Here is a 24,546-nt window from a genome sequence, read left to right as displayed (position 1 = left end):
AATATTTGTGATATGCATCTCAAACACATTAAAATTGACCTGTTTTTGAAACGAATCATCACTGGTGATGAAAAATGGATTCTTTTCAACAATAGCAAGTGTTCTGCATGGTGGTTGGATAGAGTCAAAGTGCCAAAACACAGTCCAAAAAAGATGACTAACGTTCTGATCGACCTACTGAAGTTGATGATGACCGAATCAGCCATAATTGAATCTGATTGTCATAAAACTATGTGGGAGATTGCAGAGAGGTTAAATGTATTATACATAACAATTGAAAACCACTTAAAATGTCTTGAACTTGTTAAGAAGCTTGATATTTGGGTTCCACATAAATTGAAAGAGATTCACTTAACACAATGAATCAATATTTGTGATATGCATCTCAAACACATTAAAATTGACCTGTTTTTGAAACGAATCATCACTGGTGATGAAAAATGGATTGTCTACCATAACATCAATCAAAAATGATCATGGTCCAAGTATAATGAACCAGCACAAACCACATCAAAAGCTGAATTGCATCAAAAAAAGGCCATGCTGTCAATTCAGTGAGATTACAAAAGTGTTGTGTATTTTGAGCTGCTTTCAAGGAACCAAACAATCAATTCATATGTTTACTGTCATCAACTAATGAAACTGGGGGAAGCAATCAAAGAAAAACAGCCAGAATTGACAAATCGTAAAGAAATCGTTTTCCACTATGACAACATTAAACCACACGTCATTGCTAACTCATGAAAAATTATTGGAACTTGGTTGAGAAATGATGTAACATCCACCATATAGCCCTGACCTTGCAACATTGAAGTTTGCAAGATTCTTTGAATGGTAAAACTTTCAATAATGATGATGACCTGAAATTGTACTTGCTTCAGTTTTTGGTTGATTGGGGCCTGCTGCAGCCTCCTGGCTTCCCAGACCCCCGTCGAACCATCCAACCCATGCCAGCATGGAAAATGAAGTTGCCAGAAAGATGGCAAAAAGTCACCAAGCGAAATGGAAAATATTTAATTGATTAAAGTTCACTCTTTGTATGAAAAAAATGATTTATTTCACAATAAAAAACCAACCCAATATATATGTTGAATGATACAATTATGGACACTCACATATAGAACTTCAGGTTTCTGTGTCAATGATGTGACAATCACTGCATTTCTTCAGCTGTCACAAGTCCAGTGCCTGTAGTACCATCAACTACATGTAGTTTACTCTTTTACTTGTTTCAGTCATTTGACTGTGGCCATACTGGAGCACCGCCTTTAGTCGAGCAAATCGACTCCAGGACTTATTCTTTGTAGGCCTAGTACTTATTCTATCGGTATCTTTTGCCGAACTGCTAAGTTACAGGAACATAAACACACCAGCATCGGTTGTCAAGTGATGTTGGGGGGGGACAAACACACACACACACACACACACACACACACATATATATACGACGGGCTTCTTTCAGTTTCCGTCTACCAAATCCACTCACAAGGCTTTGGTCGGCCCGAGGCTATAATAGAAGACAGTTGCCCAAGGTGCCACTCAGTGGGACTGAACCTGGAACCATGTGGTTGGTAAGCAAGCTACTTACCACACAGTCACTCCTATGCCTAGTTTGTCAATATATATATATATATATATATATATATACATACACACACACACACACACACACACACATATCATTATCATCATCATTTAATGTCCACTTCTCCATGCTGGCATGGGTTAGACAGTTTCACTGGAACTGATGAGCCAGAGCGCTGCACCAAGTTCCAGTTTGATTTGGCATGGTTTCTACAGTTGGATGCCCTTCCTAACATGAACCACTCCAGGAGTGTAATGGATACTTTTACATGCAACCATGACTACAATTCATGGGTGCCAGTAATGAAAACTCACAGGTGCCATTTACATGGCACTGCCATGACAACAATTCCTGGATACCAATTTACATGACACCATCGATGACCATGACTATGATACACAGGTACCATGAATGACCATGACCTCGATGCATTGGGTGTCATTTATATGGCACTTGCATGGCCACAACTATGATTTTACTTGGCCTGGTGAGTCATCTTACACACAGCATATTGCCAGAGCTCTCAGTCACTCATCATCTCCATTAGACCCAACATTTGAAGACCATGCTTCACCACCTCATTCCATGTCTTCCTGGTCTACCTCTTCCACAGGTTCCCTTCACAGTTAGAGATTGGCACTTCTTTACACGGTTGTTCTCATCCATATGCATCATATGACCATATAAATGCAGTTGTCTCCCTTGCACATAACATCTGATGCCTCTTATGCCCAGCTTTTCTCTCAAGATGCTTACACTCTGTCATGCATGCACACTGACTTTGTGCATCCAGCGACGCATACCCTGCTTCATTTCTTTCAAGATTACTCATGTCCTCAGCAGTCATAGCCCATGTTTTACTGCCATGTAGCACAACTGTTCAAACACAGGCATCATACAGTCTGCCTTTCACTCTGAGGGAGAGGCCCTTTGGTACCAACAGAAATAGGAACACTCTGAACTTTGCCCATCCTATTGTTATTCTTGCAGCTACACTCTCGGAGCATCCACCTCCACTTACCCCCCTGGCATTTGATGGCATCTATTTTCTGTGCATTTGTGGTGTTTATTGTACTTGTACACCTTACACACACACAAAAACTATTTTCCCAGTTAACTTCCTCTGATGTTGCTACACCTCTTATGTATCCATAGCTTACACTGGGTACATCTTATGGAGTTTCTACCTATTCTTTTCTACAGATTGAGCAGGGCTATCTACCTGAAGGGATTTGTGATTTGTCTGCTTTCCTACTCACTAAGACTTTGGTTTTTGCTAGATTATCTCTAGACCTTGCTTCCACACCTGAAATTTCTTCTCCAGTTCTGGAAGTGATTTGGCTATGAAAACATGGCCATCAGCATAGAAGAACTCCCAGGGGTAGCCTGTCTTAAATTCCTCTGTTATTGCCTGGAGTACTATAATGAGGGGGTTGAGGATTGATCCTTGGTGAACCCCTACCTGTACCCTGAATTCATCGCTTTACTCATTGCCAACCTTCACCTTATTAGTGCCATCCATGTACATGGCTTGTACTGCTCTCACCAACTGCTTGTCTATCCCTAGTTTTTGCATTGACCATCAGATAAGGGATTGAGGGACCCTGTCCAAAGACTTTCTCCATGTCAGCAAAAGCCAAGAGGTTTATCTTTGGTTAGGTACTTCTCCTGCAGCTGCCTTACCAGAAATATAGCATCAGTAGTACTTCTCCCTGGCACAAAACCAAACTGCTTCTCATCTGGACTAACTCTTGTCCTAATTAGTTAGGCTATGACCCTCACCGTAACTTTCATCACCTGATCTAACAGTTTGATTCTTCTGTAATTATTTGTCCAAGGCATCACCTTTACCTTTGCAGCAGTTGACTATGGTGCTGCTACACCAGCCATTGAGTATGCCTCTGACTCGCTCATGTACAATCTGATTTACTATACAGGTAACTAATCCATACCCCACACTGCCAGATTATTTTAGCATCTCAGCAGTGATTCCTGATGGGCCAAGAGCTTTCCTGGTCTTCATATCCTTGATGGCTTTATCTACCATGCTACTGTCTATTCAAATTGCTGGTACCTCTGTTGGATCCACTTTAGGCAAACTCTCCTTCTCTCATGCGTTTTCTACATTTAGTAGTCTTTCATAGTGACGTGTCCAAGCCTCTTTATTTCACGAACTGCAAGTGAACCATTGTCCATGCAAACACATTTCTCTCCCTCAACATCACGATTTTCCCTGGCACATTGTCTTGCCAGCTGAAACAATTGTCTGGTCCTCATGCTGTAAGACATTGGCAAACTTTTCCCTTTATGTTTAAAAGGCTTTCTCCATGTCAGCTAAAGCCAAGTACAGAGGTTTATCTCTGGCTAGGTACTTCTCCTGCAAGTATGCCTTCTTTCTAGCTGCCTGATATAACTCCTTGTTACCACCCCCTTCCAGTCCGTCCAAGCATGTTTCTTTTCTCTAATGGCTCTGTCAACTACCCTGTTCCACCATGACGTCACCCTAGGTCTAGTTGGGATTTTGCACCAGCCACAAATTTAGTGTGTGACATTCATCAAGTTGTGCCATAAGAACTTCCACTCTATGCTACAAGTCTATAACTCCTCTTCCTTTCCATCATATGCTTCACTTAGGACATCTCTAAATCTCTGGTTAATCAAAGGATCCTTAAGCTTCCATACCCTTCTTTCCCAAACTGGCTTGCTTCTTGGAATCTCACGAGCCAGTAGCTTGAGGTCCCCAGTGAGTAACCTATGCTATGGGGAATATATTCTTCTCCAGTAAAGGCCTTTGCATTTATGAGCAGCCATGAATCTCACTTTCTGGTGAGAATGTAGTCAATCTATCTAGCGCGGTCACTGAATTTATAGGTTATCAAGTGACTGGCTGGCTTTCTGAAGTCACAGAATTTCAGCAGCCTTATATCCTTCTCATTTTGGGAACCAATTCCATGTCCCCCATACACCCCATGGAAAATATCTGAGTGCCGCTTATATATATATATATATATATATATATATATATAATAATAATACAAAGAATATATCTACATGTATACACACATATATGTACATACTTACATCTACATGTGTATATACATGCATATCAGGGTACAGGACGTTAGAACAATAAACTACAGACAATGGAACGAACACATAGAAAAACGGAAAGCCACTTGGAATATCCCTTCATCAGCTGTCTCTATTCTATCTAGACCTTTCGAAGACAAGACAGAACGTACTCTAGAATAGTCTCTTCCTGAGTAGTGGATCAACCCACTACACAGAGGATTCCAAGGTGGCAAACACAAACCAAGACAGGAAAAAATGGACAGTGAAAACAACATTCAAAATCCGTACAGCCTATACACACACACACCCACACACACACAAACATGGTTACATGGTTAAGAATCTTGCTTCTGAAACATGTGGTCTTGTCTAGGGTTCAGTCCCACTATGCAGCACCTTGAGCAAGTATCTCCTACTATACCTAAACCCTTGTGAATGGATTTGATATATGGAAACTGAAAGTAGCCTGCTATATATATGTATGTGTTTGTGTATGTGACATCATGTGATGGTTGTGAACCAACTTCCATAAAACACATTCCTGGCCATGGGTAAACATCATGCTTGAAAACAAGTGAGTGTTGATAACAGGAAAGGTATCAAGCCACAGAAAATCTGCCCCAACAAGTTCTGTCTAACCAATGCAAGCATGGAAAAGTGGACATTAAATGACAATGAAGATGCTAATGATGGGATATATATATATTATCATTGTATCATTTTCATTTAAGGCCCACTTTCCATGCTGACATGAGTTAGATGGTTTGACTGGAACTGGTAAGCTGGAGAGCTGTACCAAGCTCCAGTTTGATTTTGGCTTGGTTTCTACAGCTGAATGCCCTTCCTAACATCCAATCACTCCAAGCATGATAATGTTTACTCATGGCCAGGCATGTATTTTATGAAAGTTGGTTCACAACCATCACATGATGTCACACATGTATACAGCAGGCTTCTTTCAGTTTCCATACATCAGATCCACTCACAAGTGTTTGGCTATAGCATGAGATACTTGCTCAAGGTGCTACTCAGTAAGACTGAACCCTAAACAAGACCACATGTTTGGGAAGCAAGCCTCTTAACCATGTAGCCATGTTTGTGTGTGTATGTATATATATATATATATATATATATATATTGATAAACTGCATGTTTGTAATTGATGGTGTTATGGACACTGGACTTGTGACTGCTGAAGAAGTGCAGTGATTGTTGTATCATAGACACAGAAACTTGAAGTTTTGTATGTGAGTGTCCATAACCCTATTATTCAATATATATATATATATATATATATATATATATATAGTTTCACATTATTGTTTCACATACCTTTTTTCATGCTGTCATGGGTTGGATGGTTTGACTGGAACTGATGAGCCAAAAGGCTGCACTGAAGTCTAATGTTTGTTTTGGCAAGGTTTCTACAGTGGGATGTTCTTTCTAATGTCAACCACTTCACAGGGTATACTGGTTGCTTTTTCTGTGTCACCAGCACTAGTGAGGCTAGAAAGTATTTGCAAGACAAGGCCTCTCAGCTCTGTGGAGTATATTACTATGAAAGTATGAGAGACAGGGCAGGTGTATGGCTGAAGAGGTGACTACATTGTCTCCCCAACTGGGAAGATTTTGTGTGTATGTGTGTGTACACATATATATAGGCACACACACTACCTGAAGGAAGTGCTCTATCATAGCTGTAGTTCAAAGCCTGGATCCATTACAAAGATAAAGAAATAAATATACAAATAAAGGAATAAGGGAATCTGTTTTTTTTTCTCTTTTTCAGGTTGCTGACTGCTATGATGGATATGAAGAGACTGACAACAGAATCAATCACATTTTTAATGATGAAAGAGAAAAGCAAATACAGCTACTCCAAAGAAAAACCTATGTTTAATGTTGTGAGTTGAATGACTGCTTTTGATTTTCTTTCATTTGTAAGCACTTCCATGACTGAAAAGAAACCTGGCGTGAAAGTAATTACAAAAGGTTGTTGATTCAGGATACTGAAAGAGAAATAGAGAGTCTGATGCAGTAAATAGTAATTGAAGCTACTCCTTTATAAGTATTCATTGGAGATATTCTTCAATAAATGTTCGGTCAGATCACTTTAAAACAGAAAGTTTGTATCTCAGGAGAATCGAGAGCTGTATCAGGGTGGTTGATATCAAAAAGAGGCATAGCTTGAAATTTGTTTTTGTCCTTTGTGACACATAGTAAAAATTTTGATACATCATTTTAGGAATATCGTTGTTTTATCTACTTCTGTGTCATGCATTGTAAAGTGTGATTTGAGGAAGATTTGGTTGCTATTTCTCACAAATGAAAATACTGTGAGTAAATTACAAACTATTCCTTTTTTTTTTACTACAGGATGAAAAAAGGGAGAAGCATTTCTCTATACCAGAACGTTCTGTTTTGAAAATAAGTGATACTCCTCAGTAAGTAACAATTGGTAATACACCTCTCTAAATTATAATTGGGGGTACTCTAAATGCTTTTGTGAGTAGAATTTGTTTGTCCCCGTGGAAACCTGTATTGTTATAGGTATGTGTATCCACCACATACATACTACATACATACACTATACTTGTTAGTGATAATATATGCTTGTATAATATTTACCTGTAATTATGAGCAATGAAATCTCGATAAAAAAGTATCTCTTGCTTATAATAAACACTGCCTCTTATTGTTATTGTCTTTTAATTTTTTTACTTGTTTCAGTGATTAGACTGTGGTCATGCTGGGGCACCACCTTGAAGAATTTTAGAATTTTTCTTTGGCCTAGTACTTGTTCTATCAGTCTCTTTTGTTTAACTGCTAAGTTAGAGGGGTGTAAGCATACCAAGCAATAGTGAGGGACAAACACTAAGACACACACATATATGCATATATACATACATATCATCATCATCATCATCATCATCATCATCGTTTAACGTCCGCTAGCATGGGTTGGACGATTTGACTGAGGACTGGTGAAACCGGATGGCAACACCAGGCTCCAGTCTAATTTAGCAGAGTTTCTACAGCTGGATGCCCTTCCTAACGCCAACCACTCAGAGAGTGTAGTGAGTGCTTTTACGTGTCACCCGCACGAAAACGGCCACGCTCGAAATGGTGTCTTTTATGTGCCACCCGCACAAGCCAGTCCAGGGGCACTGGCAACGATCTCGCTCGAAAATCCTACGGGAGCCAGTCAGGCGGTACTGGCAACGGCCACGCTCAAAATGGTGCATCTCATGTGCCACCCGCACAAGAACCAGTCCAGGGGCACTGGCAACGATCTTAATAAGAAGACTTCCATACATCTTTAATGGTCAGTTACAATTGTTTTTATACGAGCTCAGCTTTTAATGTAAGCTCACACAAAAGTTCCGAATGAAAATTGACATATTTGCAATCACAAAACCATTATAGATATGGTACTTCCTACATTGAGGAACGTTATGAAACTAGATCTTTGGTCAGACACAACTGATGTTATTGACTGGTTTAAGAATTTACTTTACAAAATACACAAAAATTCATACAGATAGATATCAACTTGTACTACTCATCTATTAAACTTATACTTCTCAGTAAGGCTTTAATCTTTGCCGTATTGAACACCTTTTTATTTAAGGACACCAACCCAATATTAGCAGCTAGGAAAACAATATTCACTTTGAATGACAACTTCATAAGGACAGACTAGAAAATTTCAATGTAACTATAGGTGCAAACTCAGCCCAAGTTACTGAATTGGTAGGGTTATACTTATTGCTGCAAATTAAGTTTCTTTCCCCATATTTTTGTGTGTGTGTATGTGTGTGCATGCACGGTTTTTTCCCATGTGTATGTGTGTGTGTATGCATGTGCATTTGCATATGTGTGTGTATGTATAGTTTTGTGTATAAGGTCACCAGTGGAGGCACAATGGCCCAGTGGTTAGGGCAGCGGACTCGCGGTCATAGGATCGCGGTTTCGATTCCCAGACTGGGCGTTGTGAGTGTTTATTGAGCGAAAACACCTAAAGCTCCATGAGGCTGCGGCAGGGGATGGTGGCGAACCACAACTTTCTCTCACTCTTACTTCCTGTTTCTGTTCTGCCTGTAATTCAAAGGGTCAGCCTTGTCACACTGTGTCACGCTGAATATCCCCGAGAACTACGTTAAGGGGACACATGTCTGTGGAGTTCTCAGCCACTTGCATGTTAATTTCACGAGCAGGCTCTTCCGTTGATTGGATCAACTGGAACCCTCGACGTTGTAAGCGACGGAGTGCCAACAACAACAACATAAGGTCACCAGGAATAATTCTGGTTAGCTTCATTTCCATCCTTCTCACTTTACTCATGTGGTTTATTGCCTATATCCATCAAGCTTCTTTTACAGTCGACAACATTATCTTCCTTTAGTCTTAATCATCATTAAAGTTTCAACTGCCTCTTCTGTAGTGGTTATTGCTGTTATTATCTTTTATATTATTTTTAATATTAGTATTATTATCTTTATTACTATTAATAATAGTAGTAGTATTGCTATCATTATTTTCTTCTCATTATTGTTGCTGTCTTTGTTGATATTGTTTTACAATCAGCTTTCCTTTTTTTTTATTTGTTATTTTCTATTATCACTAGATATTTATGATTCTACACCAAAATTACTTTTCACTTTTCCATTATAATTTGATACTGGTAATTCTGGCATCACAATCCACATCACTCCTCTTCTCCTTTTCAACTATTCACTTTCGTTTGCTGTTTCTTCTCTTCCTTCTTTCTCCTCCCACTTCTTCCTCTTCTACTTCATATTCTTGTCCGTCTCTTCCTTCTTCTTCCTCTTCTACTACTTATTCATTTCCTAACCATATTTTTACCTACTTTGGTATTAGCAAAGTTCTTGTCCTGTTCATTTTTTCACAGTCTGTTTACATTTTCATCTTTATTCTATTTACTTTTTGTTTTCTCCTGATGTAAGCAAAACACACAGCCTGGCAGATGCACAATGTAAGAGCATACCTTTGATGTAGGTCTGAAGAAATGCCACTCTAACTCTTCACAAAACCCATACAATGGTTTTACCTTTGTGAAGCCCAGATTTTCTACACCTGAAGAATTTTGATATTAGTCTGACAGTATAGATAGCCCAAAATTCAGGTTGAGTGCTGCATTGGAAATATTCTATCTTTCTACCATCCCAGGACCTTATATACAACATGCTTCTTTCAGTTTCCATCTAACAAATCCACTCACAAGGCTTTGGTTGGCCCAAAGACACTTGTCCAATGTGCCATGCAGTGGGACTGAACTAGAAACTAGGTGATTGGGAAGCATTCTTGACATATAATTGTAATTGCTATATAAAATATATTGAAAATGTTCACACATCTTAAATGAAACAAAATACAAATTTAAAGTTGATCTTTGAGCTTCACTGGTGTTGTCCATGAAAGTGCATATGGATGTAATGTTGACATTTTGGAAATCGCTTTTTCAACTTCTTATACCATTTGCTTGTTTGGCTTCTGCATATGTCTTTTGATACCTACTGGTCTGAACTCATCCTGGTGCAACTATACAAAACCTAATTTTTAAAAGTTTTCATATGTAAATAATTTATTATAATCTATTATAATAATGAGCTTGTTTGTAAGTTTGTCCAAAATCATGCAATAAGGGAGTAGCAGTGTAAGTAAGAGTAAAAAGAGAGAAGAGACAAAATGGTAATAACGAGTGAGGGAGTGGTATCAAACAGCACCTCTTGCGCTCTCTCTCTCTCTCTCTCTCAACAAAATCGTTTTTACTTTATTGATGAACGCTGCCTCTCTCTCTTTCTCTCACTCTCTCTCTCTATCTACAGATGCACACACACACACACACACACTCTCTCTCTCTCTCTCTCAACAACAATATTTTCATTTTTATTCAATGAACGCTGATTTTTTTTCTGGTAAACATTAATAACAATATATAAGATAAGTAAATAAGATTTTTGCACCTGTATCTTCATGGATGTTTGACTGTTTTGGAAGATTTTTCTGCTTAAAAAGTTGCAAAGTTAATAGAATATAAAATAAGTAAATAAGTATTGGGTTGGTGCATAATTATTGCAGTTTTTTCAACAAAAACAATAACAACATGTAACAAAAACATCTTTAAATGATTATTCTGGAGCATATTCACCATCTACTTTAATTACTGCTTCCCATTTGATTGGCAGATGGTCAGACCGTCATTTAAAGATGTTTTTGTTGAATAAAATTTTTTGGAAAATATCCACAATAATTATGCACCAACCCAATAGTAATTTTTAAGTCATAGAATTAAAATATTGTCTATTGAAAGAAAGCTTGATAATATTGTCTGTTTAAAGAAAGCTAAATATAAAAGGAAGGTAATTATAAATCTTTATAAATACTTGCTGATACAGTGATGTTTGTAAATATTTATGAATGAAAAATTTTGCCAAGGAGGTGAAGTTTGTCTTCTAGATATTTTTCCATTTGAAGTGGTAAAGAGAGTGAGAGAGACAGAGATAGAGAACATGTAGACGTTGCTGGAAAAAAAAGTAATAAGTCTCTGTGAGTATACTGTTAATGTAATCCTTTGTAATTTTGGACTTTGTATTGTTATGTATAGAAATAGATACAAACGTACACACACACACATATACTCATTTGTTTTAAAGTTTGTGTTCCATTGCATTAAATATACTCATCCACCTGCTATGGAGACTGAAACAGACAGAAGGCAACAGTTAGCCAGAGAGAGAGAGAGAGACAAAGGCGAAGATCAGCCAGTCTCACTCATGAAGAACTGGACGCAGGAAGATTAAACAATACATTAAGGTTATTAAATCAATCACAAGAAGTGAGATGAGTGCAAGACGCAAGAAGACAGGCTTGAAGACGTCAAAATGAAAAGGAGCACCTAACTGCACAAAGCAAAGATATCCAGAGAGAGAGAGAGAGTAACACAAAAGTGCCAAGATGAAACAGAAGAGCAAGCAGTAGTGAGGAGAGAATATCTAAGAATGAGTGCATTGCAAAGGTGACAAGATGAAACAGAAGAGGAAGCAGCACAAAGGAGAGAAATCAAAAAAGAGAGAACATCGAGAAGAATGGAAGAATTAATACTGAAACGGACCATCCAAAAACAAGGGGAACTCATTGCTGGTAGGGTTTTCACTAGAAACGTGGGGTTGAAGCAATTACTGAGATAAAGGTTGTAATGTTTTTATTTTAATTTTATTTTCTGCATCATTTTCATGCCGTCATTTCTGATAGTACGGGTAGACTAGTTTTATATAAGAGACTAATTATTAAATTATGTTCCAAACACTGTCTTATTAATGAAAGAACAAAATCATTTGTTCTATTAAATCCCACAAAATTTTTGATTGTTTTTTTTCAAAATTGAAATAAATTGACAGTGTATTATTACCTTAAAGTCTAATAAAGAAAGGGTTAATCTTAAATATAGTCCTAGATTTACTAATTCTGTTATTAGAAATAAGCTGACTCAAGTTTCATTGATTATAGATTTGTTGTGTACAAATTAACCTGGGATAAGCAGCAACAATAACAACCAGTTTAATATTATTCTGTAAAGTACAAAAAGTATGTGTTTTTGTGTTTGCATCTTACTGCCTACTGGAGCTGGCAGCTTTTTCTGAAATCAGGGTTCCTGTGTGAAGGACACAACTCTTCACCAGGTTACCTTATAGAAAGGTAAATCACTGGAAAATATAACCCTAGATATATTTTTTGGAGTGGAGTTGACTTTGAATATAGATACACTAGATCATGGATGACCTAGAACTAAACTAACTATATATATATACTACAAGCCAATGAGGAGAGATTCTATTTTGTTACTTGAGTTGCTAGAAACAGCAGCTAAATATCCTTTAAATCACCCTTTACCATTTTTAGAAATATATGTTTGAGCTGAGCCATCATGATTCAATAGATGTCTTTTCTCTTTCTAGCTGCATTTACAGAGCTGCACTCTGCTTCAAAACATAATGCACTACTCAATTCTGTACTTGAATCCCAAGCTTTTAAGTGAGAGCCCAAACCTAAACTGCTGAATTTTCACATACAATAATTTTTCTGTATGCTTTAATACATTTATTAATAGATATCATGCTATATAATATATTTAGTATGTAAGTACTGATTTGAAATTGAAAAGATCTAGAGGCCCACCAATGGGATATGTGTCATATACCTATTGTAAATGTGTTAGCAATTTTACTGTAGAGAAGTTGGTATTTCTTCTTTCAAAACTTGGCTTTAACTGCACTATTTTGGCTCCACAAAATATTTTGTCAGTTGTTAGCAAGTTACTACAGTTTTTCTAATGGAACTGGTCCAGTTTTTTTTTAGCATATTGGTGGTATAGTTGCACTAGCATTAAGAAAACTGTCTGATAGATCCTAATTTTTGTTCTGAAGTGGGCCAGAATCTTTTGTGCAGTCTTCTGCAGGCAACAATCACTTGCATTATATGGGTTGGGATCTCATTGTGCATGCACTTTGTGAGAGAACTTCTGCTCTACAACCTTCAGTTGGTGTTTGCATATCTTTATGGTTGGGTCATGAAGTTGATGGCTAGTTTTAGCTGGAACATCAGTTCCATCAGTTCTGTCTTCTTAATGTTTCTGTTACATTGGATAATGTAGTTTAAGATAAACTATATCTGAGAATAAATATCTGAAAATAAATATTAGGTTGTCAAGAAAGTTCTTGCAGAAATTTTAATTTTGGTTTTAAATGATCTATTTTAAAATTAATTTTCATTAAATTACTTTGAATTTATATATCATTTTAAACCCGTTTTTGGCTCTATCTAATCATGTTACTCTTTTTCTTTTTGAATAATTAGTCCATTTTTCCAGAACGTTGAATACAACATGGACAAAAAGCAAATTTGCACAATTTTCTTATTCTAGTTCAAGCTAGGCCGAAAAGCTGCTGAAACAGCTCGCAATATCAACGATGTGTTTGGCCCAGGAACCACTAATGAACGTACAGCACAATGGTGGTTCAAGAAATTTTGTAGCAGTGACGAGAGTCTTGAAGATGATAAGCATAGTGGTCGGCCATCGGATGTTGACAACGATCAACTAAGAGCCTTAGTGTAAGCCAATCCACACACATCTGTTCGAGAGCTTGCTTCTGAATTAGATGTAATGTATACAACAATTTCCAACCACTTGAAAGAGACTGGAAAAACGAAAATACTTGAGAAATGGGTGCCGCATGAATTGAACGACAACCAAAAAAACGCCGTTTTGAAGTGTCATCTTCCCTTCTTTTACACAACAAGAATGACCCATTTCTCAACCGTATTGTGACTTGCGATGAAAAGTGGATTCTTTACGACAACCGGTGACGCTCAGCTCACTGGTTGGATGCCAACGAAGCTTCACAGCACTTCCCGAAGCCAAAAGAAGGTCATGGTGACTGTTTGGTGGTCTGCAGCTGGTCTCATCCGTCACAGCATTTTGGATCCAGGTAAAACCATTACGACAGAGAAGTACTGTCAGAAAATGGATGAAATGCATAAGAAACTCTGACAACAACAGCCAGCATTGGTCAATAGAAAAGGACCAATTCTTCTCCACAACAACGCTCAGCCACACATCACAGAACTGACCCTGCAGAGGTTGAACGATTTGGGCTACGAAACTCTGCCTCATCCGCCATACTCACCAGACCTCTCGCCTACTGACTACCACTTTTTCAAGCATCTTGACAATTTACTGCATCAGAAACGCTTTAAAAACCAAGACAATGCCAAACATGCCTTCAACGACTTCATCGCCACCAGAACACAGGATTTTTATGCTACTGGCATAGATAAACTTGTTTCGCATTGGCAAAAGTGTGTTGATTCTGATGGTGTTTATTTCGATTAATAAAGTTTTGTTTAAGCTGAGATATGTGCATCTGAAATTAAAGGTTAAAAACCGCAAGAACTTTCTTGACAACTTAATATCTCAATAGCTGAAGGACCTTTTAAGTGCAGGTCAGCATAACCAGGTTTGATTTCTGGCTAAATAAAAATAATAGCCTCAGCTCTTACTTAATTGCTGAATGATTAGTATTATGAAGGACATCCAGGTGGCTATCTGTTAAAATATTATCCTTGTTTTTAAATACAATAGTTTCAATGCTTAATGTATTGCAGAATAGGATATAGCAAGGCCAAAAACTGTGTAGAAGCCTGTCAGATGGATTACACCTGTAATTCAATGGTACAACCATGTCACACATTATGTCTTACTGATTATGTTAATACATGTGTCACAAGAATACTTACCACTCACATATTCAAAGTGCAGGTAATTCAGCTAATCAAACAACTGAGCCGTCATCATTGCAACCAACTGAGATCCCTTTATTTATTTATTTACTACAGATTCTATAGATTTTTGTTATCACTTTATATAATAAATAGATGTAGATACTCTGTCTTTGTGGGGAGAGAAAGAAGGAATAATTTAAATCTTGTGTTGGGAATTCATTGGCAACCATGTACTTTCTTTATCTGTCCATGGAGAACTGCTTATAAATCAAATATTACCAATATAATGCTTATTTATTCACATTGTTGTGAATTAGTCATACATTATCTTTTTGTGCTGAAATTTCAAGGATGCACTTAATTATTTTTAATATGACATTGTAGGGTAGATGTTGAGAGGCTGAAAATGACCAATCTTTACATAAAACATATATAGTATTTGGCTCGAATATGGCCAATTTAAATACCATAGAGTTCATCACATGAACCAATTTGTTCATCTTAATGCTACTTTGATAAACCAATGGTGATACTGTATAATCTTAGAAACACAATTTCTAAGAACAAAACAAAAGTGCTGGCTGAAATACTTTTGAACATAGGTCTGTTAGATCAGTGTTAACTTAATCCTTTTGTTCCAGCCATAACCAATTAGTTTTTTTATTTAGATATAGTAGATACAGGAATGGACCCAAAACTTGCAACACAGTGAAATCTGTCATGCTAGGAGTAGTAGTAATATTATAGTGGGTCTCATGTTGGCCCCATCAGCTAATATGTATACAAGATTGCTAGTGTTCATGAAAAAGATATCTATATAATCGCTTGACCTGCTAGAAATAGCTGCCAAGTCTTCTTCATATTAAATCCAACAGTTTTAAATGTATGTAGGCATGGCTTTATAGGCAACCAAAACCTTGTGAGTGGATTTAGTAGATGGAAACTAAAAAGAGCCCATTGTATATATATATATGTATACTAGACTACCCATGATTGGGTCACCAGGAAACTGAGTTTTCCAGCAACAGAGTTTTGTTTTAGGTTTTTTTTTCTTTTCTGGGTTATTTCACATGCTTGTGACATTCAATGTGACATTGAAATCACGTGTAAACAGCTCCTTTCTCCAGAAAAGGAAAGATTTAGCTGCTATTTCTTGCATGCCCTGCTACCATGTAACAGGTATTTTGGATCCTTTATCACAAATAGCTGTTACATGGTAGCAGGGTGTGCTAGAAATAACAGCCAAATCTTTGGCAGTGAGACATTTTGAATGCACTCAAAAAAACCCATGGAAAATCTATTTCACACTGAGATTACAAATGAGTCTTTTACAAAATATTTACCATAATTTTAAAGTCATTTTCACTTTGAAATATTTTTTAAATATGACAAAAAAAATTTTCTTATGGTAATAGCTTGGAAATAATTTTAAAAAAACCATTAAAACAATGTCTGTTTAAAGAAAGCTAAAATATAAATACTATACAAACAACTTACATTTTTGAAATCACATTCACTTAAAAATATTTCTAAATGATTAAAATATTGTGTTTAACAAAAGTGAAAATAGAAACATTTACTGTAAAAAAAAAAATGATCCTATTTTTTCGTAGTTCTTCATGGTCAACTCACTGTCTAATAGAAAGATAAGAGTTTCTTCACTTTCAGGATGAGGATTATTTTTTTAACATTTTCCCATTATGCACTGTTTTGGGTATTTATTCCCTAAAAATCTCTAATATCTCAAAAACAACTTTACCAATTTATGCAAAACTTGTTTCATTCCGTTCATATTAATATTTTGTGGTAAACTTAATTCATAGTATTTTCCCATTATGCACCAGTTTGGCTGAGTAAAATTGCAAGCATGCAAAATTCAAACTGACTTTTAATGTATTATATATATGTGTGTGTGTGTAGTGTATATTTCATTAATGAGAGAGACGGAAGATAGATCTTTATTAATCACTACAATTGTTTCAACCTATCTAGCATTGATCTCTCATGGGTGGGATACTTAACAGCTGGTTCAGGTGCATCCAGCAGTGCAGATGTGTCTCTTTAGGTGATAAAAAGATATAACTCATTAAAATAACAGTTCCGCAATGTATTTTCTCAGTTAGTGTAATTAAAGAATATAGCTTCATTTATATAGATCAATAATAAAAAGTAACTGGTGCAAAAAAGAAACGAACATGCAATACATGAACCATAGAACCTATGTGAGGACATTTATAAATTCATATATGTGAATGGTTATATTTAATAGTTAATTCTTGTTTCATTTTTGCAAGTTATTTTTTATCATTGATCTTCTATATAAATGAAGATATATGCATTTCTTCATACAAACTGAGTAGATACCTTACAGAACTGTTATTTTAGTGAGTTATATCTATTTATCAGCTGAAGAGACACATCTGCTTCATTGGATGCTCCTGAACCAGTTGTTAAGTATCCCACCCATGACAGATTGATGCTAGATGGGTCAAAACAATTGTAGTGATTAATAAAATTTCTTGTATCTTCTATCTTTCATCTCTCTCATTAATCAAATACACAACGAACACTGTGAAAGTAAACATGCTTTACCAGTAAGCTTGCAGATATAAACCATGCAATTTGTTATCTAATGTGTGTGTGTGTGTGTGTGTTTACGTCCCTGCGTCTTTGCAGTTTGGCAAAAGAAACCAATAGAATAAGTACTAAGCTTTTAAAAAAAAGTCCTGAGGTTGATTTGCTCTACTAAAATCTTTCGAGGTAGTGCTCCAGCATGGCCACAGTCAAATGACTAAAACAAGTAAAATAATAATAGTCAACAACTTTTAAGAGAATCTTTCTTTAAATATTCTGAGTGCATCAAGTGTTTTTTTCAAAATCTTTTAACCATAAGCACACATACACTTCCTTGTATGAGCCAAATGAGCGAGACCCAACAGAAATAACTGCTAAATTTCCCTCAAATCATACCCTACTGTCTTGTGTATGTCTATATCTGTGAGCCAATAAGATGCCCTATAAATGGTGCCTAGAGTTGTTAGAAATAGCAAACAAATCACCCTCAAATTCTATCACCTAAGACATTGCATAATATAGTTCTGAATTCCTTGCAGATAGGAAAAAGCGTGGATGGTCATGAATGGAATACATTTAATCATATATAATCATGGTAGTAACATGTTACTATCCTGTATGAATACATGTAGCAACATGTACAAATGTTTCTTCATTCTCACCAAGAACCTCTTACCTAACTCAGGTGGTAATATAGAATTAATTTTTTTTTCCCGATGGCTTTTATTACATTATCATAGCCCACTATAGTTCACTTTTATATTTGGTTACATAAAGGTCTATGTAACCAAAATTGTTGGATACTGTTGGTTCCCTGTCTCTTATTCCCCAGAATATGTGACTATGCCTATTTTAGGAACCATTACTATCATCATCATCATCATCATCATTATCATTATCCATTTTCCTTCACTGGCATGGTTCTGATGGATTTCTTTGCATCATTCCATGTACAAAGTAGCATGATAAATTGACTGTAAGTAAATACTGCAATCAGTGTGATTGACTTATTCCTTCCTCTAATATGTTGCTGTTGCCTTTGTTAGAATTATTGGCAGAATCGTTACCACAGTGAGCAAAATGCTTAGTGGCATTTTATCCGTCTTTACATCCTGAGTTTCAAATTCCGCCAAGGTCAATTTTGCCTTTCATCCTTTTGGGCTCAGTAAATTAAGTACCAGTAAACACTGGGGTCAGTGTAATCAACTAGTCCCCTGCTGCCAAATTTCAGGTCTTGTGCCAATCGTTAGTACTCTGGGCAAAATGCTTAGCAGCATTTCATCCAACTTTACATTCTGAGTTCAAATTCTACCACAGTCAACTTTGCCTTTCAGGCCAATAAAATTAGTACCAGTTAAACACTGGAGGTGGTGTAATCGACTTAACCCCTTCCCCCAAATTTCAAGCCTTGTATCAAAATTTGAAATCAATATTTAAGGTGGTGAGCTGGCAGAATTGTTAGCACACCAGGAAAAATGCTTTGTGGCATTTTGTGTCTCTTTATGTTCTGAGTTCAAATGCCTCCAAAATCACCTTTGCCTTTCATACTTTTAAAGTTGATAAAATAAGCACCAGTCGAGTACTGTAGTTGATATAATCAACTTAACCCCTCCCCCAAAATTGCTAACCTTGTGCCAAAATCTGAAACCGTTGTTGTTGTTAAAGCAGTAGATTGGCAGAATTGTTATAAGCACTGGACAAACTTTCTTGCTGTATTTGTTCTGGTTTTTTACATTTTTAGTTCAAATTCTGCATTAGTCAACTTTATGTTTCATTCCTTTACAGTCAATAAAGTGAAATACTAGTCATATACTGGATTAATTGTAATTGACAAACATCCTTTTCCCCAAATTGCCTTATTACCTAAATTAGAAACAATTCTCATTAGTTCAGTAATATTATTGTTACAATATTGCTTCCACTACACAGCTTGCCCTAGGAATATGCCATATTTTGCATTGTTTTTCTTTCTCTTTTTTTTCTTTATATATTATGATTACAATAGTTTAATTATGGAAGAAGGAAAAGAAAAGGGAAAATAAAGCTTCTAACAATGCCAAAAGTTTTACAAAATCCTTTATATTTAAGACACAAAAGTCCAGCCTCAGAAGGAAACAGTCTGGGAAATGTCCAGTTATATCTGGTGTGACTGGACATTTCCTAGACTGTTTCTTTCTGAGGATGGGCCTTTACACTTTTCCTTCTTCTACAATGCTTGAAGCAAACTACAACATTCTTATTAATTTAATTATATTTTATTGTAATTTTCTAGGTCTGTTATATTTTACAACTCATTGGCACATAAGCGAGAGACTGTAGTCAGTGTCTATGTCGACTCCCCATTTGTTATTGTCAGAGATCCTAGGGGAAAGATCATTCCTTCACAGATTGACTTGTTCTGGACTGACCGGGATTCTGTCTCCACAGACGTCTACAAGGTGTCATTTGTGATGGCCATCCAAGCATTGGGCATTTGCCAATACACAATCGAAAAAACACACAAACTGTCCACAAAAAAAGCTGTGCCATCGGAGATAACATTTTACAACTCAAACATGAACATGGAACATTCCAGTTCAGTGTTCACAATAAAGAAGTCCCCATCAAAGCCCTTCAGTCTTGAGAACTATTACATGAAGGCTGGCTTCAGCCAGGCAACAGGGCTGTTACAAAACATCACATTTAAAGCAGAGGGTATTACACACCCAGTCAGCATCAAATTTGTAACATATGGCACTCGAAAATCTTCTGAAAAGAGTGGTGCTTATCTATTCCTGCCAGATGGTGAAGGTCGGGAAGTAACAATTGTCGACCCATTCATTCGTGTCATTCAAGGCACTGTTGTATCTGAAGTGAGTGTCTTTGTGGAAAATGTAGAGCATGTTGTGAGGTTATATAATTCACCAGGTGCAGATAGTTTGTCACTGGACATCTACAATATAGTGGACATTAGAGACAAACTGAACTTTGAGATAGCCATGAGGGTGTGTAGTGATATTAAGAGTGAGGACAACTCTTTCCACACTGACCTAAATGGTTTCCAGATGCACCGGCGTAAAACATACAGCAAGTTGCCTTTGCAGGCCAACTACTATCCCATGCCAACTGCTATGTTTGTGGAGAATTCTCAGAAACGATTAAACATCCTATCTGGTCAGTCACTTGGAGCTGCCTATCTGAAGCCTGGTGAGATGGAAGTGATGTTGGACCGTCGCCTCAACCAAGATGATAGCCGAGGTCTGGGCCAGGGTGTGCTTGATAACAAACAGACCCCTAACAAATTCCGGCTTCTTCTTGAAATAAGAAAGATTTCCCCTCTTGTGAGTATATTTAATATTAATTTCTTTCTGTGAATAATTCTGTGTTGAGTTTGAATATTCTGACAAATGAATGAGGGCATGTCACTTCTTTGTACTACATGGCTGACTATACAAGTGAATAGCACTACTCCTACTTTGATTTTCAACACTTCATTGACTATCCTTGACAGGCCACCTGCTTTCCCTCCTTTAATGTTTTTCAATCACTTTGACTGTACAGGTGTCATCTTCTTAACTCATCCTTATGTTGGCTTTATATAGAGAAGGCTTCTGTTCCCCACACATTCTCTATATTCTCTATAGCAGCATTTCCAAGAATTTCTTTTCAGTATGGTAATGGAGAGTGTACCATTGTCACTCCAGATGTACTTTTCCTGAATGATGTCTTGATTCACATACTGATACACTGCTTTGCAATTTAAAACACTTTACCTCTCTTGTCTGAGTACATTGACAAACCTCTTATTTTCTGCTTCTTTCTTTGCTTTGTATACCTGTTGTCTAGCTTCTCATCTAGTTTCTTGATGTTCTTCCCTACTCTCATCTTACCAGTCATATAGCTTTGATGGGTCTGTCTATTGTACCATTCCCCCATCATATCATCATGTTTGGTTGAAACTTTGCTGTAGCAGGCTGTCTTGTATATTTATACTTTTTGTCTTATGTCATTTTTCCTTCTCAACATATTCCTCATCTGAAACCTCTTTGAATCAGTGTTTAATAGAGATCTTTCAGTTTCCACACCTTTCTCCTGATTGTCTCATCTCTGAGTTTGTCTAATTCTTGTTTTTGAAGTTACTAATCATCAAACTATGTTGAATGCTACATTCTTCACTGGTGAAAAACTTAGCTTTCATAATTAGCTGGCCATCCTGTTTCCTAGTGAGTATGCAATTTTTTTGGCATACATGTTTACATGAGCAGCAGATGGTCATGTGACTGACTAGTTTTTTTTCTGGAAGATAACATTGCAAATGTCTTGGTCATTTGTGCTTCAAAATACTAAGCCTTCATTCCTTTTACTGTATCTATAGCTTCCATGTATGCACAAGTAGGTATCTGTGTGTAGCCTAACATATCCATTAAAGTCATCAGCCATGATAATAAGGTTATCAAAATGGTCTGTAATAGAGCCATATACGCACATTATAAGAATATAATGGGTATAAGACAACCGCCCCCCAAATGTTTGTATTATTCATCCTACCACTACTACCATTACCACCACCATCCTCAGTTTTCTGTCCATTTTTTTCTCCCCATTCCTCCAAGCTTTCACCATTTCTTCCCATGTCATCCTTGGTCTCTTCCTTTCACAAATTCCATCACTTGGAGTGCTCACTTGGCATGACTAAAATTTTCCAAAGACATTACTTACCTATGCCAGCACTGTATTCTCTCTTGTGCATTATGTACAATTCTTCTCAACCACAGTAATTTGTGCATAGTATTGCATTTTTTTGTTTGGTTTTTAAGTCTAAATATTAGAGAATATCACAAGAGTATTACAATTGTTAATCTTTTCTGTTTTTTATTCACTTAGGTGCATTGCCATTTTTGGGATTGCATGACTAGGGGAAGTTAAATGATGTGTCACGAAGAGTTTAAGATCTCTATATTACATTCTTCTATATTGATGTTAATATATTAAGTGTTTGGCACAGCTTACGTGGTCTAATTAGTAGTCAAGTAGAGCTTTTGAAAGTATAGCAACTTGTTAAATCAGATTCCTTTTTAATTATTGTTAAAATTTTTCTTTGAAATTATAAAGCTCTAACAAACTATATCACATACATTATATTTCAACTATCTCCCCCAAATATATTTTTTGCAGCTTGAAATGAAGAACCAAGTAAAACCTCTCTCGTTGCTGGCCCATCTCACTTCATTGCACCTCATCCACCCACTATATGTGTCACCAAGGAATCCCGACAGTAGTAATATTGATCTTGAGCTGTTACCTTCCTTCTCTTCTACCCTTGATGGCAGTAGCAGTGGTCTGACATGTGATGTGCATTTGTTGAACCTACGCACATTGCAGAACAAGGATGATGACCCCAGCCTAAAATTTGTGCCACAGAACAGTGCTGCACTCATCTTGCACCGCTTCTCATTTGACTGTGATTTCCCCAACCTGGGACTCAGTTGCACAATTGGAAATGGAAAGGTAAGAATCTTATAGTTACCTTTTGCGACACCTGCCACTATCACTACCACCATCGCCCTACTAACCCTGTTACTATAACAACACAGAGACAACGGAGCCTCTGTATCGTTACTTGATCTGTTAGAAATATCAGTTAGCTCTCCCTCAAATCCAGTCTTTGCATCAAGAGTTACTTGATGGGGAAAAAGGAAGAGAACACACACTCATGTGCTCACAGACACACACACACATGTCTACTGCCCTACCCTCTCTGAAAGTAAAAAAATTAATTATTTTGGTAATTTTCACTTGCATATCCCTCATCGTTTTTAATGAATGATTTTTTTTCTTGCTTTTTTTTGTGTTTTTATAAAACTGTCTTTAATTAAATGAAATTATCTAATTAGTTAATTTGTTTCTTTTTCTTTTTTGTCACTAGGTGGACTTGAACTCTTTATTCAAAGATATAAAACTGAAGGACATTCGCAGCACATCTCTGTCTTTACTGTATGAAAGTAACTCCTCTCTCTCTCAGTCTCACCTCTTCATCAAACCAAATGACATAAGTGCCTTCAAGATCACACCATATTAAGCTGATCAATCGATTCACTGCACTGACACTCTGATTCTCTGGCCAAATGAATTGATCCACTTCCTGAATGGAATCAACAACAGAACTGTTATTCTGGAACGACTATGTGATTGCTCATCTTGCTAGAAATAACAGTGAAATTCCCTGTTTCTCCTGTAAATATTACACTGTACCATCCATATACTAAAAGATAAAAACAATATGCCTAGAATTTTAAAAAATGGGATGGTCATGACTGGAATACCTTTGAATAGGTTGGACCTTAGGGTTTAAACAATAACTAGAATGACTGACTGTCTGTCTGACCAACTGACCATCATTGTTGAAGTAGTTTAAGTGATGGTGGCAGTAGTGGTAGAGGTTTAGACTGCTACTGGCTCTGCAACCACCACCACCATGACCACAACCACTGCTGTCACTGTCCATACCTCCCAGTGTCACCACCGGTCTTAACTAGTGATGAGGGAGCCTCTATGTGATCACCCGACATGTTAGAAATAGCAGCAAAAAAATGAAAGACAAATTGGATAATGCAGTCCACAGTACATTGTGCCTAGAAAATAAATAAATGGGATGGTTATAGCCGGAAACTAATAAATGGGATGCCTATAACCTTTAATCATGAATGGATATGCTCAATCAAAGCTGACATTGGGCTAAAACTATTACAGCAGCAACAACTAAAACTACTACTGTCATTGTTGATAACCATGGTGGTGGTGGTGGTGGTGGTTGGGAAGGTGAGAATAATGTTGGTGTTGATTGTGATGGCATTGGTGACAATAACCATGGTGACATTTATGATGGTAACTGATGATAACAGCATTAAGGATAATAGATAGTAAGGATGGTAATGATGGGTGATGATACAGTATTAATGGTGATTGATAATGGGGTGGGGGATGATGGTGATAGAGTATTAAGGATGATGGATGGTAGTGATGATGATGTTTAT

At 36.9% G+C, this 24,546-nt stretch overlaps 1 protein-coding gene across 1 annotated transcript in view; it reads left to right on the top strand.

Annotated features, from left to right (window-relative positions):
- Nucleotides 1-24,256, top strand: part of LOC106875688 (alpha-mannosidase 2x) — a 93,778-nt gene extending 69,522 nt beyond the window's left edge. Inside the window, exons 6-10 of the mRNA XM_014923937.2 lie at nucleotides 6,447-6,561; nucleotides 7,034-7,101; nucleotides 19,806-20,853; nucleotides 22,688-23,020; nucleotides 23,439-24,256. Coding sequence (XP_014779423.2) covers nucleotides 6,447-6,561; nucleotides 7,034-7,101; nucleotides 19,806-20,853; nucleotides 22,688-23,020; nucleotides 23,439-23,591 — 1,717 coding nt within the window. The 3' untranslated portion in view covers nucleotides 23,592-24,256. The remainder of the gene's footprint in view (nucleotides 1-6,446; nucleotides 6,562-7,033; nucleotides 7,102-19,805; nucleotides 20,854-22,687; nucleotides 23,021-23,438) is intronic.
- The last annotated feature ends 290 nt before the right edge of the window (nucleotides 24,257-24,546 follow it).

This window comes from Octopus bimaculoides, chromosome 28 (genome assembly GCF_001194135.2).
Source record: "Octopus bimaculoides isolate UCB-OBI-ISO-001 chromosome 28, ASM119413v2, whole genome shotgun sequence".
Taxonomy (NCBI): domain Eukaryota; kingdom Metazoa; phylum Mollusca; class Cephalopoda; order Octopoda; family Octopodidae; genus Octopus; species Octopus bimaculoides.
The sequence above is the reverse complement of the archived record's forward strand: the minus strand, read 5'-3'. Positions and strand labels throughout refer to the sequence as shown.